The sequence below is a fragment of the Vigna umbellata genome, chromosome 11 (genome assembly GCF_029865625.1).
Source record: "Vigna umbellata cultivar VRB3 chromosome 11, Vumbellata_1.0, whole genome shotgun sequence".
NCBI classification, from domain to species: domain Eukaryota; kingdom Viridiplantae; phylum Streptophyta; class Magnoliopsida; order Fabales; family Fabaceae; genus Vigna; species Vigna umbellata.
In genome coordinates, this window is record NC_142175.1 from 15,983,937 (window position 1) to 16,004,419 (window position 20,483).

At 39.2% G+C, this 20,483-nt stretch overlaps 1 protein-coding gene across 1 annotated transcript; it reads right to left on the reverse strand.

Moving 5' to 3' along the window:
* Positions 1 to 1,018: 1,018 nt before the first annotated feature.
* LOC148191039 (uncharacterized) lies at positions 1,019 to 6,524 on the reverse strand. The gene has a single exon (XM_088102517.1). It carries the CDS (start codon positions 2,823 to 2,825, stop codon positions 1,485 to 1,487), a length of 1,341 nt encoding a protein of 446 aa, XP_087958643.1. The 5' UTR covers positions 2,826 to 6,524; the 3' UTR covers positions 1,019 to 1,484.
* Between the last annotated feature and the right edge of the window lie 13,959 nt (positions 6,525 to 20,483).

Sequence of the window (20,483 nt, forward strand, 5' to 3'; positions counted from 1 at the left end):
ATCAACTTTAAGCATGAAAATAACAGTTTTTCAACTGTTATCACAACCCCAAACTTAGAACTTTGCTTGTCCTCAAGCAAATAAAATGTAACTCCATCTCCAACCAATTCATATGATGGTTCACTCATTCAAAATCCTCTTTTCAAGATAAGTAATAACTTCACTCAAACTTAAGACCAAGAGTTCAATCAAGATGTGCACATGCTTTAGTGTTCACAAAGTCATTTAAATTCCAACAAATGCTATTTTTCATGAATGATCAATCAATTAAGCATGGATGTTCATGTGCTTATGGAATATTTCCTCACTAGGTAAAGTGTTTCACTCAACACACAAGTGTATAAGAGGTAAAGTGTTTCACTCATTCACTCCACTATCACAATGTCACATGAATCAACTTTGCCTTTCATTTAACCACAATCAAATACATTCACAAGCATGCATCATCACAAGGACTTTTCAATGGCTTATAATGTGGCTGGGCTAACAAGAAAATTGGTTTTTCTGGATCACAAAATCCTTGAGTTAAGAGAATCATAACAACACAATCTTCTTATTCATTCCCAACTTTCTTTTGCCTTTGCTTTTGCATTTGCATTGAGCTTTGCTTCTTTTTCTTTTCTTTTCTTTGCATATTCTTACTTTTTAGCTCTTAGCTCAATGCTTTTTCCTTTTTCATGTTTCCCCAATAACCCCAAACTTGAACATTTAACAATACCACACAAGATCTTCTACTTAACTCAAGGTAAAGATTTTCAATCAAGGGTGTTCAGTGTATATTTAAGGTGATGGAAGCAGCTTCACTCTTCAAGAATGAGCAACTTCTCAGACCAGAGGTGGCAGCGGAATTGGAAAACGGAGATGTAGTTGGAGGTGCACGGAAGGTGTTTGATGAATTGTCTGGTGCGGTTTTGGAGTGTGTAGGCAGAGGTTCTAGCTCAGACGGCCTTCCAAGAGGGAAGGAAGCTAGAGGATAAGTGTGCTAAAGTGGCACAATGCAAAGAACTTGAAGAAGTAGTGGCTGGAAACAATCCAACAGCATTTCACTATATCAATTCAAGTTCCTTTTACAAGAATGAGAAGCTCTCTTTTATAGAGTAAGAGAAGCCTCTGAAATGTGCTAAAGAAGCTATTCAAACGTGCATAGACTACCAGCTGAAGATGTTTCACGTGGGAAATGTGCTTTAGATGAAGGAGATGCATGGTTTGAATGTGTTTCACGTGGAAAATATGGGCCACGGCTGGAATGTCCTCCACATGTGCATGGTTGATTATTTTGCACATGGAAAGTGTTGAAAATGTACTCCAATGTGAAGGCTTCACGGTTTGGCTGCAACAATACTTTCTTCTTGGCCTCTTTGCTTGGCAACTTTCCTAGGCACCTTCCAACCTTATTAATGTCCTACAAAACAATGTAAATGGAATTTAGTTAAAGAGAATCTATCTAAGACTTAGATAAGGAAATAGCTTTAGTAATCTTTATTCTACTTCCCTTTCTTTAGTCTTAGTGTTAGTTGATACTTCTTTGGATGGGTAGACCCTAAAGGGGTTACCATCATTCCCTCCCCCTTGAAAAACGATTTGTCCTCAAATCGGGAAGAAAGAAAGAAGCACAACTTTGGTTTGTGATGTCCTCCTGGATCAAAAATATATCTACAAAAGATAGCAAAAATGAGTATGATGAAGAAGATGAAAACAAAGATATGAAGACAAAAGAAAAATCTTGTATTTTTGAAAAAGATTTTCTGAAAATAAGTCTTGGAAAAATGGAGAATGCCATATTTCCAACTTATTGGATTTTTATCTTGGGTTACTTGTTTACACAAGGGTAACATTAACTCAAGTTTTGAATTGCCACATTTTGAAAATGATTGCACAGAATATGGGATGGCAATTGAGTTAAAAGAAAAATGAATAATGGAAGAGTGCATAATAAATGTAAAAGAAGTAAAGAATGAGAACCCTTCCCTTTTAGGTTCCATGGTGATGGTAAGAGTAGGAGTTGTCATTATTAGCAAGACCTCCTTCTCTATATTTTCCTCTGCTTTCTTCTTTTCTTCTTCTCTTTTCTTTTCCTCTTTCCTTCTCTCTTCTTCTTTTTTCTCTCTTTCCTCTCTCTCTTCTACCTTTCTCTCTTCTTCTTTTCTCTCTCTATTTCTTCTCTCTGCTTCTTCTCTCTCTCTTTCTTGTCTCTCAACATCTCTTTTTAACTTTAATTCTATTTGCTTAGCTTGCAGCTCCTTAAGATTAATCTTAAATTCTAGTTCTCTAATAAGGAAACCATTGTCATTTAAGCTTTCAAGAAATGTTTTTCCATCTTGAATGTAAGCTTTCAGCAATTGTAGGTTTCTCTTAATAGTTGAAGGCACAAACTCTTTTCTCATGCAAGATTTTAATTCAGACCAATTATGAATGGGAGATTTTCTACCTATCCTAACATGATATTGTCTCTCATCCCACCACTCTCTTGCATGCTTTTCAAATCTAGATGTGTAGAGACTAAGGACATAAGATTCACTATTGCTAGAATGAAAATAGGATTCAGGTTTACTTTTTCTAGCAATAAATGGATGTATGTCATTAATGTCCTTTTCCCAAGCTAGGTATATTAAAGCACCAATATCCACACCAAAGTATGGAATTTTTGCCCTAGCTTGTTTATACAATTCATCCTCCATCCGATCAAATTCATGATAGGAACAAGTCCTTCTTCTAGCTTCATCAAGTTTTCTTTTAATTTCTTTGAAAGTAATGGATTGATCAAAACTAGAAGACCGAGAGGACCTATATGAAGAAGAAGTCCTATAGGAATCATAACAAGACATCAAAACTCTTTAAATTTTTGTGAAGGATTTCTAGAAAGGTTCTAGAGGTAAAATTAACCAAATAGCTCCCAGGAAGGAGAGGTGAGTCTCAATGGACAAGCTTAAGAACCTTGTCCTTCCTAGCCAGAGTGTCTTTGGTTGTTTCTTACCTTAGTTTCTAGGTAGAAATCTTTCAAAAGCTTTTTAAATGCAAGATGAAATGCACCTAGAAACCAAATGAAGGTTTATCTATATGAAACGCGCCCCTAAGTACCACGGAGACTTAAAACATAAAAGTCAACAAGCAAAGTAAAGTAAAGCAAATGGAAATGAATGAGACACGGTCCTAAGTGAAAGTGCAAATGACACTTGGAGCCACTTGACACACTTTCACACTAAGAAGTGGAAACTAAACTATTACAATGTTTGATGGTGCACTTGGAATTGCTTGAAAAGCATTTTTCCAAGTCACTTTAAGTTGAAAATGAACACAAAATGGAAAGAAATTACAAAGGTTCCGTGATACCAAGCCAAAATTACAAGTAAAATTTTTACAAAAGTAGCAAAGCCAAGTGTGGCTGGTCCAAAATCATGAGCAAAAAGGTGGTATGGTTGCTGAAACTGCTGCTGAAATTGGTGCTGGAACAGCAAGAAAGAAGTGCACTTGAAGTCCAAGCTTGTGGCCTTTTTAACACCTCATCCACTTCCTAAGATGCTACCCCCTTGGAGCAAGGAATCTGAGGTAAAACCAGCTGCACCAATTCGTCACAGCACCCAAAACAAACACCAAACAGTCAACAAAAACCAACTGCTGCACCAGAAATGTATTTTCGCAGAACAGATTTTGGGCACAAAGTAGAAGCCAAACAAGTTGAATCCAAGTGAACTTAAGCTTTGAAACACAGGAGGGACACTAAAGGAACCTAGGAGAGGCACTAGAACAGATTAAACAAGCAAGAAAAGACTCAAAACAGTAATGAAATTGTGTGCTTCGAAACTGTTTGATAAAATTCAAAACTGTTTGACAAAATGCCACAAAGAACAGTAGATTTTGTATTTTCTGGTTTTTGACCTTTCACATCTGGATTGCAGGGTTTAGATTGATTTTTATGATTGCTATACACTTGCATAAGCATATAAATGTATTTGGAAACTTAAACCCAGCTTTTGCCAATCCAATAATGAAAATTAAAAGTATTTCAAATGTCAAACAGCAACAAAAATGCTTACTGCACCAGAAAGTGGTGTGAAAATGGTGGTTTTAGGGTCAAAATTGTTTGGCAGTGGTGCAAAGGCTTAAGTGAGACATCAAACAAGTGTATATCATCATTGTGAACATGTTTAAACTCTGAAACAGCACAGAAACATTCTACATCCGAAAATGAATGTTCCACTTCCAATTTTAAGAAACAAATGATGGTTGAAATGGTGATTTGGCACATTGGCTGGAAAATGACCAAATGAACAGTATGCACAAGTTTTAAATGGTCAAATAAACTTTTCCAAATGTTCACAATGCACAGAAACAAGGGAAGGCACCAATTGGCAGTGGCAGTTGTTAATTATGCAGAAAAAATGCACTAAAAACTGCACCAGAATGAGAATTGTGGCTGGAAAAATGAAACAGCAGTGGCTAAAATGAGTTTGAGTGATGCTAATGGTCAAATGACACTTCAAAGAAGTTTGTATCATCAAATGGAATATGTTTAAACACTTAATCAGCCAAAGCAAAGTGCATATCAGTTTTTCAGTGGTTGACTTCCAATTTTAACAAAATTTGGTGGTTTGGCTGGTGTATTTTCGGATACGTTCAAAAAAAAATGACCATATGAACAGTAAGAACAAGTTTGAAATGGTCAATTGTATGTGCACAAACCTTCAAACACCACAGAAGCACACAGAATCTCAAAATCACTTTTGTAGTTGCCACTTATGCAGCAAAATTGGCCAAACAGCACATGAAAATGACTGAAACAGAGAATCAAAGATAGCTAGATCAAGAAACATCTAGGAAAAATCCTAAGCAACTAAATCTAGCTTGAAAATGTGAGCTAGTAGATTTAATATGGCCTAAAACATGGCAATGATTACAGCACGGTGCAAAGCTGGACAAATACTGTGACAACACTGTTTTTGTGAAGTTTTAAACAACTCAGTTATGATTTTCACAAAGCAGTGGTTAATGTGAGTTGATACAACTTGAAACATGTTTAGAAACTTCAAGTAAAGTTGCACCAAGGTTCAGAGACAAAAAATCTGGACAGAAACAGTGCGGACAACATCAATCCAGAAATGAATTTTGATGCAAAATTTGAAACCAGAATATGAGAAACTCAACTATACTTTTTGGAATTCAATGGTTAATACAGATTACCAGCACTTGAAACATGTATAAAATCATCAAATACACTTGCCTCAAGCTTTAGAATCAATAAATCTGGATAGAAACATCATATAGCATATGAAAACCGAAAATGCAATTTTCTGCAGATTTAAATTGGAAAAAATCAGTGTGCAATGTCGTAAGCTCAAATGATCAAAGCTGGACATGGTGCCATTGCTTTTCATGATCAACATATAGCTAGCAACACACTGGACTCAAACAAAACAGAACGAAATTACGGCTGAACAGAATTAAACATTTGACAAAATGAAAAACTGCACAAAAAATTTGCACATGACCGTGACATTACTGGAAAATGAAATATAGGGTGAATTGACTCAAAACAATTGATATGCACCGATTAAAATGATGAAGAAACACATAAGGAACAGTGAACGGAAACAAATATCCACTCAAACATGAAATCAAATCACAGAATATCAGAAAAAAAAAAAAAAAAATCAAACAATTGGTGATAGAGAACAGCACAACACGGACAAAACTGGAAATGAATGAAAGAACAACTTAGCTCTTGCAGTGGCAGCGTGGAAACCTGGCTCTTGATGCCAAATGATGGAAGCAGCTTCACTCTTCAAGAATGAGCAACTTCTCAGACCAGAGGTGGCAGCGGAATTGGAAAACGGAGATGTAGTTGGAGGTGCACGGAAGGTGTTTGATGAATTGTCTGGTGCGGTTTTGGAGTGTGTAGGCAGAGGTTCTAGCTCAGACGGCCTTCCAAGAGGGAAGGAAGCTAGAGGATAAGTGTGCTAAAGTGGCACAATGCAAAGAACTTGAAGAAGTAGTGGCTGGAAACAATCCAACAGCATTTCACTATATCAATTCAAGTTCCTTTTACAAGAATGAGAAGCTCTCTTTTATAGAGTAAGAGAAGCCTCTGAAATGTGCTAAAGAAGCTATTCAAACGTGCATAGACTACCAGCTGAAGATGTTTCACGTGGGAAATGTGCTTTAGATGAACGAGATGCATGGTTTGAATGTGTTTCACGTGGAAAATATGGGCCACGGCTGGAATGTCCTCCACATGTGCATGGTTGATTATTTTGCACATGGAAAGTGTTGAAAATGTACTCCAATGTGAAGGCTTCACGGTTTGGCTGCAACAATACTTTCTTCTTGGCCTCTTTGCTTGGCAACTTTCCTAGGCACCTTCCAACCTTATTAATGTCCTACAAAACAATGTAAATGGAATTTAGTTAAAGAGAATCTATCTAAGACTTAGATAAGGAAATAGCTTTAGTAATCTTTATTCTACTTCCCTTTCTTTAGTCTTAGTGTTAGTTGATACTTCTTTGGATGGGTAGACCCTAAAGGGGTTACCATCATAAGGCTAAGGGTTCAAAGGATAGAACACAACGTGTTCTCTTTTAGAAGGCTAACTTTATGAATTTGGCCAATAAAAAGGGTTTCAAAAACACGGCCTTTGATCATATGATGCAAAACAAGCAATTGATTCAATCATAGAAAACCTGGGCCAAGTCATTCATGCTTTCAAAGTAATAGCATTCAACAATAACAACTCTGGAGCTCAAAACCTCACATATAAGCTCATTCACATTTGACATGCACATCCTGCTTAATTTCACAATCACAATCATGATACCCTGCATTTGTTCACAAAGCTTGTGAATCACCTGTATAAGCATTTTAATGTGCACATCATCTCAACATTAATCAATCAATAAGCATCATTCAATCATTACTTATCACACAATCACAGTTAATAGCAAACCATCATAAGGAACCAGGTGTTCAATAGAGTACATCAAACCCTAATCTAAAAACAAAAACAAATAAGTTCAGAAAACTTAAACCACAAAAGCATAATCATATGATAGCATTCATCAGTAAATGCTATCTCAGCTCCTCATCAGTCCGAGCTCTCTGTATCTTCCTCTTCCTCTTCATCATCATCTTCATCAAATGCATCCTCCTCCTCAGCTTCATCTTCATCCATGTCTCGGGCTGAAGCTTCAGCTGCTTCAGCTCCTCCATGCCATGATTCTTCTGGCCAAGCTACCACATTATGGAATTCATCCATAGTCCACCTGTGTGCTGGAGGGGTATCATACATCCCCACTATCATCTCAGCCGTGGCCACCTGCCCTCTGTGGATGGACTGCAACTGAACACCTATAAGAGACATATACATGTCCCTCATCTGGAATGGTTCTGCCTCATGAGTATCAGCAGAAGTCCTGCTCTGTGCTGGCCTTCTCTCTCTACGAGCCTGGCGTGGTGGCACTGGCTGGGCTGCCTCCTCACCTCCACAGTACTGTCTGTAATAGGCCTCATCTATAGCTTTTCTTGGCCTCTCAAATGGTGGAACAGAAGTGTCCACCCCAGCTAGCTTGCAAAGGTGAGTGATCAAAGAAGGATGTCCCAGTGGTGCTTTGTTGTTTGAGGTGTTAGCACACACACTAATCTCATCAGCTATCACCTGCCCAATATTAACATTCAAGTTTCTAATAGCACAGTAGATGAAGAGTGCCCTGCTGAGAGTAATATCTGACACATGTGAACATGGCTGAATGTTGGCATGAGAAAATGCCATCCAATACTTTGCAAGAGGAGTCAAATCTGTCCTCCTAATATTAACCACTGAGCCAGATCTATTGCTTTGGAAGTGTCCTCCACGTATGCACAATACTCTCTCAACATCCTCAAAGTCAGCACCTTCCTCCATGCTAAGAGCAAACTGGCATTGCTCACCAGCCCACACAGTATCCAGAAAGTTATTGATGGAGTCAGGATCATACCTGATAGCATGGCCTCTAACATAGCCCAAATAATTCTCAGCTGGATAATCACCAATCTTCTTTGCATTGGTGTAGAATTCTTTCACCACAGCTATGTTGGCAGGTGATGGATAAGTGGCTAGCTTCCCCCAATCATTCCCTAACACTTGCTCCCCAAATTGAGGAGCAAAGTTAGGTATCATTCCAACCTTTCTCTCCATTAAAAGTCTCCTGTCCTGAACCACCCTAAAGTGCTTCTCATGTTTCCTAGAGAGGAACCTGCCATTATGGGGCTGCTCTGGTTCCTTTTCCTTTCTCTTGGTTGCCATGGTTTTCAATCTCTTTCCTGAAGAGGATGCCATTCCTGCATTCAAACATAAATCCAAAACCACAGAACATGATGTTAATCATTAGTAAACACAAAACAAAACTCCTTTTGAAGCTAAACCACCGCTGAGGGCCAGAATTTCCCCTCAGCGCCACCAGTGCCACACGCAACAAACCAGAAAAAGCAAATCTGGCAGAGTGCCGCTCAGCGGTAAATGCCGCTCAGCGGTGATCTGCAGATTTTTGCAAATCTCGTTTTTAAACTGTCCTAACTCCACCCAAATGCAATTTTCAGTTTTCCAGTTCATAATCAAGCAGTTTAATCGGTTCAAACATCAAATATATCATCAAATCATGCATAGAAATCAAAACCCCTAAATATTCATGCTTTGACAATCACAGTCAATTTCAAGAACCCTAGAATGAACAAAATGCATTTTACTTACTTGGGTGGAGATGCTAGATGATATGAGAATGCTTCCAAACTAGAATGCTCTCTTCCAACCCCAAACTTTGATAGCACACTAGTGTAAAAGTGAGTGGAAGAGAAATTTTCTAAAGAGGGAAGAGTAAAATGTGGGAAACCTAAGAGGACATATGTGGGAGTCTTAATGCAGAGAAGAGCTTGAAAGAATATAAAAACGCGCAGCTTCGGGTTTAAAAATACCCCAATGGGCTCGGGTTCCGCTAAGGGGAACTTAAGCCCATCTGCGATAGTACCGCTTAGCGGTAATTGCCGCTCAGCGGCACTTTCGTGATGTGCCCTTCTCCTTCTTTTCTTGACCTACGTGCCTTCCTAGCATACCCCTCATAGGTTCCCTGCAATTCAATGTTAAAAATGCTTATGCAAATCCTAAAAATAAACAAACAGAAAACAATCAATCAACTGGGTTGCCTCCCAGGTAGCGCTTGTTTAACGTCACGAGCCTGACCCAAAATCCACCAACACCCATCAGTAGGTGTTTCAAACTTACCAGCACCCATCAGTAGGTGCAAAATCTTCTCACCAACACCCATCAGTAGGTGTTACAAACTTAACATCCTTCAGTAGATGCTGGATCCAACAAAAATATTTACAAAACTAATGTTCACAAATTAAAAATTACAAAACCAAATCAAAAGTTTTTAAATTCACTGGGTTGCCTCCCAGCAAGCGCTCTTTTAATGTCATTAGCTTGACCCAGTAAAGCTCAAGTTCCTTCTTCTTTTTCTTCTTCTTCCTACTGAACTTCTTCAGAAATTTGATCAAACCAGGAACCTGTTGCAGTGTCTCAATCATAGGAACTTTAATCTCCAATTTCTTGAAGATTTCCATGAAGCACTTAAATTTCTTTTCCTTCCTATGATTCTTCTTTAGATGAGGATGTGATTTTTCATGTGATTTCTTCTTCTTTCCTCTCATCTTCTTTTTCTTACGCTTTCTCTCCCCAAATTTTCTCTTTTTCTTTTCTTTTATTTTTTTCTTCCCTTCTCTTCTTCTCCTCAACTTCTTTATTTTCACACAAATTTTCTTTCTCTCTTCTCTCTCAACCACTTCTTTTTCTTTTTCTTCATCTTTATCTTTCTCACTCAACTCTTCTTTCTCTTTTCTCTCTACCCTTTCCTCATCTTCCTCTAATTTTTCCTCATCAAGAATCTTGTTACTTTCAGTGATAATGACTTGCCCTTCCTCCTTAAGGTTAACTTCAGTATTAACATCATCATTCAATCTCTAACTGATGTAATGAAGTTGCATCTCCATTCTTTTAAATGATTCTTCAATGCTTTTCTGAGTAGAGTCGGAATTTTTCAAAAATCGTTGAAGGGTGTCCTCCAACCTATCCAAACTTCCTGATAGAAAGGGTTGTTGCTGCCATTGTTGTTGTGGTTGGTTCTCAAATTGTCCAGCAGCTTGCCAAAATTGGCTTTGATCCATGCTTGAGTGAGGTTCCCACCATTGGTTGAGATTACTTTGGTAGAATTGAGTGCCCATATAGTTAAATTCTTGACCGAATTGCATTCTGCAGACATTAGGCACAAAACCCTAAAAACAATTGTTAGCAAAAACAGATAGAGAAAGAAAGAAAAAAAAAATAAAAAAAATCAAAGGATATAATTGAAAAGATAAGAAGATAGGAAATAAAAACAGAAAAATAAAATAAAATAAAAACAGAAAAATAAAATAAAATAAAATAAAAACAGAAAATAAAATAAAATAAAATAAAAACTAATCTAATCAAATAAAATAAAATCAAATCAAATAAAAACCGAAAAATAAAAAAACAGAAAATAAAAACAAAAAACAGAAAAAATAAAATAAAATCAAATAGAATACAAACTGAAAAATATAAACAGAAAAATAAAATAAAATAAAAATTCGAAATTAAAATAAAATCTAATCTAAAAAGATAAAAATAAAATCTAACCTAAAGGATAAAAATAAAATCTAAAAAGATAAAATAATAAAAAACAGAAAAAATAAAAACAGAAATTCAAAATTAAAGTCAAAGATAATCAATAATCACACAAATTAACCAGTTAAACCACGAATCCCCGGCAACGGCGCCAAAAACTTGATGGACAAATTTGTAAGCACCAAAATATGATGTCACAAACTTGTTTCACAATCGGCAAGTATGACCGAATCGTTTCAAGTAATAAACTTGGTAAGACCAAGTATCGTTCTCCCAAAGGACTCACGGCCTAGTTTAGTTATGTGATTTGTTGATTAGCTAAGACTTAAGAACACAATAATTGAAGTTTAATATGCAAAGACGAAAATTAAATATGTATGCATGAATTGATCAATGACAAAGACAAAAGATAAACACTTTCAAGGAAATATATGAATGAATATGTTGTTGGGGGTCAATTTCATCTCATCCACTCTCATATATTTTAGGAATTCAACATTCAAATCATCACTGTTAATGCCACTCTCTAATGTACCATTCTAGATGGCTTCTCCCTAATCAAATAGTTCATACAATTCCTAGCATTCCTAATGATTAGTTCATGAGTGCAGGAGCTTAAAGGCAACCAATATAATATTGTCAGTATAATATTGGGAGAAATTCCCCGGATCTAGATTTCCCCGTACGTGTCCGTATCAACAAAACCAATAATCATGCATTAGAATGAGTTAAACAATGCAAGCATTGAGCAAAGAGGAAAAACCCTAACTAATGATGAAAGAAAGCATATGTCTTAATTCAAAGATGTACTCAACAAATCCATATATGAGAGCTTCAAGAGATTACTTTGATTCCCCAACAAACATACAAGGTTTAGTTCACCATATTCATGGTGAACCTAGATGAATTACAATGAAAGTATGAAAGAATAAACCCAATAAAGGTGAAGAGGTAGCCTGAGCATCCAAGATCCTCCTTCAAAGGGGTGAAAGAGAGAGTGTTTTCCTCGTTTCTGCCAAAGATACTAACTATAGGACGTGCAAGCCCTTATATACTAATCTAGAGTTACAAAAGATTACAAAAGTCCAAGCCCAAAAAGTGCCGCTCAGCGGTATTTACCGCTCAGCGGTGATTGCGCGTCTTCTTTCTTCCCCTCAGCGGCCATTTTGCCCCTCAGCGGTTCCAACGTCACCTCTTGAGTGCCGCTCAGCGGTAGTTTGCCGCTGAGCGGTGCCTTCGACTTCTCCTTTTTGCACTCTTTCTTGTCTTTTCTAATGTCCTCTCTCTTATTCTTCACTTCTTTCACCAAATTCACCTCAAAACCTGCACAAAAACACTTAAATCAAGCATAAACCTGTCCAGCTCTCTTATTTCTGAAAATATAAACAAAAGGCATGATTTCAAGCTAGTTTCTAAGTCTAAAGGTTGCTTTTAGTATCAACTTTAAGCATGAAAATAACAGTTTTTCAACTGTTATCACCTCCAGGTATGCACAATACTCTCTCAACATCCTCAAAGTCAGCACCTTCCTCCATGCTAAGATCAAACTGGCATTGCTCACCAGCCCACACAGTATCCAGAAAGTTATTGATGGAGTCAGGATCATACCTGATAGCATGGCCTCTAACATAGCCCAAATAATTCTCAGCTGGATAATCACCAATCTTCTTTGCATTGGTGTAGAATTCTTTCACCACAGCTATGTTGGCAGGTGATGGATAAGTGGCTAGCTTCCCCCAATCATTCCCTAACACTTGCTCCCCAAATTGAGGAGCAAAGTTAGGTATCATTCCAACCTTTCTCTCCATTAAAAGTCTCCTGTCCTGAACCACCCTAAAGTGCTTCTCATGTTTCCTAGAGAGGAACCTGCCATTATGGGGCTGCTCTGGTTCCTTTTCCTTTCTCTTGGTTGCCATGGTTTTCAATCTCTTTCCTGAAGAGGATGCCATTCCTGCATTCAAACATAAATCCAAAACCACAGAACATGATGTTAATCATTAGTAAACACAAAACAAAACTCCTTTTGAAGCTAAACCACCGCTGAGGGCCAGAATTTCCCCTCAGCGCCACCAGTGCCACACGCAACAAACCAGAAAAAGCAAATCTGGCAGAGTGCCGCTCAGCGGTAAATGCCGCTCAGCGGTGATCTGCAGATTTTTGCAAATCTCGTTTTTAAACTGTCCTAACTCCACCCAAATGCAATTTTCAGTTTTCCAGTTCATAATCAAGCAGTTTAATCGGTTCAAACATCAAATATATCATCAAATCATGCATAGAAATCAAAACCCCTAAATATTCATGCTTTGACAATCACAGTCAATTTCAAGAACCCTAGAATGAACAAAATGCATTTTACTTACTTGGGTGGAGATGCTAGATGATATGAGAATGCTTCCAAACTAGAATGCTCTCTTCCAACCCCAAACTTTGATAGCACACTAGTGAAAAAGTGAATAGAAGAGAGATTTTCTTAAAAGGGAAGAGTGAAAAGATGTGGAAAACCTAGGAGAAGGTGTGTGGAAGTGTTTGTGCAGAGAGAAGTCTGGAAATAAACCCTAAAACGCAGCTTGGGGTATAAAAATACCCTAATGGGCTCGGGTCCCGCTAAGGGGAACTAAAGCCCAGTCTGCGAGAGTACCGCTCAGCGGTAAAATACCGCTCAGCGGCACTTTCGTGATGTGCTCCTCTCCTTCTTTTCTTGACCTACGTGCCTTCCCTACATGTCCCTCATAGGTTCCCTGCAATTCAATGTTAAAAATGCTTATGCAAACCCTAACTAAAATAAACAAACAAAAACAATCAATCAACTGGGTTGCCTCCCAGGTAGCGCTTGTTTAACGTCACGAGCCTGACCCAAATTCCACCAGCACCCATCAGTAGATGCAAAATTTTCTTACCAACACCCATCAGCAGGTGTTACAAACCTAGCATCCTTCAGTAGATGCTTAACCACCTAGCATCCTTCAGTAGATGCTGGATCCAACAAAAATTAATTACAAAATAATATCTACAATTTAAAAGTTACAAAACCAAATCAAAAGTTTTTAAATCCACTGGGTTGCCTCCCAGCAAGCGCTCTTTTAACGTCATTAGCTTGACCCAGTAAAGTTCAAGTTCCATCTTCTGTATAGTTAATGATGTCTTTCCACCAACTTCTCAACTGCTTCCTTTGGACTGTTTTGGTTCTTCTAGAATAAGGAGACTCTATCTCTATCATCTCCTTCTCTTTAAAGCCCTTCACGACCCACAACTTGTTCTTTAGTCTCACATGTGTGCCAAGTTGGGGTCCTCTTTTCTTCCAGTCTCTAGGACTTGCTTCTCCTCTTCCAATATCTTCTTCCTTGGGTACCTGAAACAACAAACAATGGTTACCTGAAACCTCAAGATTTTCTTCTTTACGGCTAGTCATGGGTGCATCTCGAAATGCAGCTTTATAACTAGCTTCTTCCTCCTTTGCTTGCGTCTCATCTTTGAAGACATCTACCACCACTCTCTCCTCTCTGTCCTGGAGCACCACTATACCTTCATTTACATCTATAATAGCCCTGGCCGTTTTCATAAACGGTCTTCCAAGTATGATAGGTATCTTCTCGGTCTCCATCTTCATCACCACAAAGTCTGCCAAGAACTGAAGTTTTCCAACACAAACTATAATGTCCTCTACAATTCCACTTGACTCCTTTGAAGATCCATCAGCCATTACTATTCTAACCTTTGCAGGTTTCATTTTAACCTTGCCAATTTGCTCCAGTAAAGAATAAGGCATCAAGTTAACACTTGAACCTAAATCAAGGAGAGCTTTCTTTACCTTTTTCTTCCCTATAGTACAAGGGATAGAAAAGCTGCCTGGATCAGATGCTTTAGGAGGGAATGGCTCTTTTTTAACAGTTATACACTTTTCTTCCTCATCCTCTCTACGTCTTCTTTTTGTAGAGGTTCCTTCATCTGATTTGGTGTAAACTGCTATTTTCTGTAGAATTTGTTCCCAAGGAGCTTCATTATCAACCATTTTGAATAAATCTGTGAAATCCATTGGTTTCTCCTGATTTGTTAGAAAAGGAAAAGTGTCCTTTCTTTCTTCTTCTCTTCTCTCTTCTGTTTCATCTTCTTCCAACTCAATGATCTCTTCATTTACACTCTTGACCACTTTGCACTCTTCTCTGGGGTTAACCTCAGTATTAGCCCCAAAGTTTCTGTTGGGTCTTTCTTCCAATTGCTTGGTGATCTGACCCATCTAAATCTCCAAATTCTTTATAGCAGCTTCAGTGCTCTTTTGAGAAGATTCAGTTTTCTGGATGAATTGCTGAAGAGTTTCTTCCAACCTTGTTGATCTGTCATTAAGCATAGATAATTGTTGCCACAAGGTTGGTTGCTGCTGCTGCTTATTATACTGATTAGCCTGCCCAGTTTGTCCTTGGCCAATGCTTGGATGTGGTTTCCAACCCTGATTATAATTCCCTTGACGGTATGGAAACTGATTAGCCATGAAGTTAACATCCTCCACGGCCTCCACTGGAAAAGCACACTGGCCATTTATGTGATCACCTCCACATAGTTCGCACAACTGGGTTTGTATCTGGGCAGCAGACTTCAACTCTTTAGGTAATTGAGCCAAAGTTTTTGTCAGAGTCTCTAGCTGTTGAGTTAGAATTTTATTCTGTGCTAGCAGAGCATCATGCGTTTGTAATTGTAGAACCCCTTTCTGTGGCATAGGAGCTCCTCTTTCATTGTGCAGCTCATTATCACTTGTAGCCATATTTTCAATGATTTCAGTTGCTTCCTCTGGAGTCTTCCATTTGATATTGCCTCCAGCTGAGGCATCTAGCATCATCTTGGTTTGTGAACCAAGCCCTCCAAGGAAAGTTAGGACTACTTCTTGATCTTCAAAGCCATGCGTGGGAGTTTTACGTAACAAGCTTTTATACCTATCCCATGCATGTCCAAGTGATTCTTCCATGCCCTGCTTGAATGAAGATATCTCTTGCTTTCCCTTAGTCACTTTAGATTGTGGGAAGTATTTATTCAAAAACTTTGCAACCACTGCTTCCCACTCCGTGAAACTTTCTTCTGGAAAAGAGTTCAACCAAAGCTTAGCATTGCCTCCCAATGAGAAAGGAAACAAGCTAAGTTTGATAGCTTCGTCTGGCACCCCATTAATCTTGACCGTGTTACAGATCTCATTAAATGTTGTAAGGTGCTCATATGGGCTTTCATGTGATAACCCATTAAATTGATTACTCTTTACCAGTTGAATTAATGCTGGTTTGACCTCCATGTTGGCTGCATTGACTCTAGGTCGAGCTATGCTATTGAAGTGCTGAGGTCCAGCAAGATTAGTGTAATCTGCAAGAGTTCTTCTAGCATTATTATTGTTCTCCATACTCCCTGTGCTATGAACAGAACCTTGTGGTGATGATTGTAGGAGAGTTTTAGGAGAAGGGAAAAGTTCTCTGGACGTTCTGATTCTTCTCCTCCTTCTACTCTCGTCTAGCCCTTCAAGTAGTGGTTCTGTTGTTTTCTTACTTCTAGTTCGAATTGCCTCCTGCATGCACAAGAAAACAAAACCCTAGAAAAGATTTGTTAGCACAAAAAGATATAGAAGAAAATAAATATTGAAAAGATATAAGAAGATAAAAGATTTAGAAGATAGAATCAAATAAAATAGAATAAAACCTAATCTAAAAAATAAAATCTAATCTAAAAGATAAAATAAAATAAAATAAAATCTAATCTAAAAAGATAAAATAAAATCAAATAAAAACCGAAAAATAAAAAACAGAAAATAAAAACAGAAAACAGAAAAACAGAAAACAAAAAAATAAAAATAAAATCAAATAAAATACAAACTGAAAAATATAAACAGAAAAATAAAATAAGATAAAATAAAAATTCGAAATTTAAATTAAAAATACAAAAAATAAGTCAAAGATAATCAATAATCACACAAATTAACCAGTTAAACCACGAGTCCCCGGCAACGGCGCCAAAAACTTGATGGACAAATTTGTAAGCACCAAAATATGATGTCACAAACTTGTTTCACAATCGGCAAGTATGACCGAATCGTTTCAAGTAATAAACTTGGTAAGACCAAGTATCGTTCTCCCAAAGGACTCACGGCCTAGTTTAGTTATGTGATTTGTTGATTAGCTAAGACTTAAGAACACAATAATTGAAGTTTAATATGCAAAGACAAAAATTAAATATGTATGCATGAATTGATCAATGACAAAGACAAAAGATAAACACTTTCAAGGAAATATATGAATGAATATGTTGTTGGGGGTCAATTTCATCTCATCCACTCTCATATATTTTAGGAATTCAACATTCAAATCATCATTGTTAATGCCACTCTCTAATGTACCATTCTAGATGGCTTCTCCCTAATCAAATAGTTCATACAATTCCTAGCATTCCTAATGATTAGTTCATGAGTGCAGGAGCTTAAAGGCAACCAATATAATATTGTCAGTATAATATTGGGAGAAATTCCCCGGATCTAGATTTCCCCGTACGTGTCCGTATCAACAAAACCAATAATCATGCATTAGAATGAGTTAAACAATGCAAGCATTGAGCAAAGAGGAAAAACCCTAACTAATGATGAAAGAAAGCATATGTCTTAATTCAAAGATGTACTCAACAAATCCATATATGAGAGCTTCAAGAGATTACTTTGATTCCCCAACAAACATACAAGGTTTAGTTCACCATATTCATGGTGAACCTAGATGAATTACAATGAAAGTATGAAAGAATAAACCCAATAAAGGTGAAGAGGTAGCCTGAGCATCCAAGATCCTCCTTCAAAGGGGTGAAAGAGAGAGTGTTTGCCTCGTTTCTGCCAAAGATACTAACTATAGGACGTGCAAGCCCTTATATACTAATCTAGAGTTACAAAAGATTACAAAAGTCCAAGCCCAAAAAGTGCCGCTCAGCGGTATTTACCGCTCAGCGGTGATTGCGCGTCTTCTTTCTTCCCCTCAGCGGCCATTTTGCCCCTCAGAGGTTCCAACGTCACCTCTTGAGTGCCGCTCAGCGGTAGTTTGCCGCTGAGCGGTGCCTTCGACTTCTCCTTTTTGCACTCTTTCTTGTCTTTTCTAATGTCCTCTCTCTTATTCTTCACTTCTTTCACCAAATTCACCTTAAAACCTGCACAAAAACACTTAAATCAAGCATAAACCTGTCCAGCTCTCTTATTTCTGAAAATATAAACAAAAGGCATGATTTCAAGCTAGTTTCTAAGTCTAAAGGTTGCTTTTAGTACCAACTTTAAGCATGAAAATAACAGTTTTTCAACTGTTATCATGTTCCAAGTGGACGAAGTTGAGGAAATGAACGAAGTTGACGTAGTGGACGAGGTGGAGGTAGTGGACGAAGTGGACGAAGTTGACGAAGTGGAGGAAGTGGAGGAGGTGGACGAAGTGGAAGAACTTGACGAAATGGACGAAGTAGAGGAAGTGGAGGAAGTGGAGGAAGTGGAGTAAGTGGAGGAAGTGGAAGAAGTGGCGTAAATGGAGGAAGTGGAGGAGGTGGACGAAGTTGACCAAGCTCACGAAGTGGACGAAGTGGAGGAAGTGGAGGAAGTGGAGGAAGTGGAGGAAGTGGAGGAAGTTGAGGAAGTGGATGAAGTGGAGCAAGTGGACGAAATTGACGAAGTGGACGATGATGACATAGTGAAGGAAGTGGACGAAGTGGACGAAGTGGACGAGGTGGAAGAAGTGGACAAAATGAAGGAAGTGGACAATGTGGAGGAAATGAACAAGATTGAGGAAGTGGACGAAGTTGAGGAAGTGGAGGAAGTGGAGGAACTTGACGAAGTGGACGAGGTGCACGAAGTGGATGAAGTGGACGAAGTTGAGGAAGTGGGGGAAGTGGAGGAAGTTGACGAAGTGTAACAACTTGACGAAGTGGACGAAGTAGAGGAAGCGGAGGAAGTTGAGGAAGTGGACGATGTGGAGGAAGTGGACGAAGTTGCCGAAGTGGACGAAGTGGACGAAGTTTAAGAAGTGGACGAAATGAACAATGTTGAAGAAGTGGACGAAGTGGAGGAAGTGGACGAAGTTGACGAAGTGGAGTAAGTGGAGGATGTGGAAGAAGTGGCGTAGGTGGAGGAAGTGGAGGAGGTGGACGAAGTTGACCAAGTTCAAGAAGTGGACGAAGTGGAGGAAGTGGAGGAAGTGGAGGAAGTGGAGGAAGTGGTCGATGTGGAGGAAGTGGACGAACTGGACGAAGTGGACGAAATGGAGGAAGTGGACGAAGTTGTTGAAGTGGACGAAGTTGAGGAAGTTGACGAAGTGGTGGAAGTGGACGACGTGGAGGAAGTGGACGATGTGGAGGAAATGGACGAAGTTGACGAAGTGGACGAAGTTGACGAAATGGACGAGGTTTAAGAAGTGGAAGAAGTGGACCAAGTGGAAGATTTGGAGGAAATGGAGAAAGTGTTCAGAGTGGAGGAAGTGGAGGATGTGGAAGAAATGGAGTCGGTGGAGGAAGTGGAGGAAGTGGATGAAGTGCAGTAAGTGGAGCAAGTGGAGCAAGTTGAGGAAGTTGAGGAAGTGGACGAAGTTGACGAAGTGGAGGAAGTGGAGGAAGTGGACGAAGTGGAGGAAGTCGCAGAAGTGGAGGACGTGTGTAAGTGGACGAAGTTGACGAAGTGGACGAAGTAGTGGAAGTCGAGGAAATGGAGGAAGTGGACGATGCAGACGAAGTGGACGAAGTTGACGAAGTGGACGAAGTCTAAGAAGTGGAAGAAGTGGAAGAAGTGGAGGAAGTGTTCCAAGTGGACGAAGTGGAGGAAATGAACGAAGTTGACGAAGTGGACGAAGTGGACGAAGTGGACGAAGTGGACGATGTGGACAAAGTGGAGGAAGTGGACGAAGTGGACGAAGTTGACGAAGTGGAGGAAGTGGAAGAAGTGGACTAAGTGGAGGAAGTGGAGGAGGTGGACGAAGTGGACGAAGTGGAGGAAGTGGAGCAAATGGAGGAAGTTGACGAAGTTGAGGAAGTGGAGGAAGTGGAGGAAGTTGACGAAGTGGATGAAGTCTAAGAAGTGGAAGAAGTGGAATAAGTGGAGGAAGTGTTCCAAGTGGACGAAGTGGACGAAATGAACGAAGTTGACGAAGTGGACGAAGTGGACGATGTGGACGATGTGGACGAAGTGGAGGAAGTGGACGAAGTTCACGAAGTGGAGGAAGTGGAGGAAGTGGAAGAAGTGGAGTAAGTGGAGGAAGTGGAGGAGTTGGATGAAGTGGAGGAAGTGGAGGAAGTGGAGGAAGTTGACGAAGTTGACGAAGTGGAGGAAGTGGACGAAGTGGACGAAGTTGACGAAGTGGACGATGTTCAGGAAGTTGACGAAGTGGACGAAGTGGAGGAAGTGGACGAAGTTCATGAAGTGGACGAAGTTTGCGAAGTGGACTAAGTGGAGGAAATGGACGAAGTTGGCGAAGTGCAGGAGGTGGAGGAAGTGGAGGAAGTGGACGATGTTGACAAAGTGGACGAAGTGCACGAGGTGGAGGAAGTGGAGGAAGTTGACGAAGTGGACGAATTTCACGAAGTGCAGGAAGTGGAGGAAGTGGGGGAAGTGGAGGAAGTCAAGAAGTGGACGAAGTTGACGAAGTGGACGAACTTGACGAAGTGGAAGAAGTGGAGGAAGTGGAGGAAGTGGAGGAAGTGGAGGAAGTGGAGGAAGTGGAGAACGTGGATGATGTGGAGGAAGTGGACGAAGTTTAAGAAATGGAAGAAGTGGAGGAAGTGGAGGAAATGGAGGAAATGGATGAAGTTGAAGAAGTGGAAGAAGTGGAGGAAGTGGAGGAAA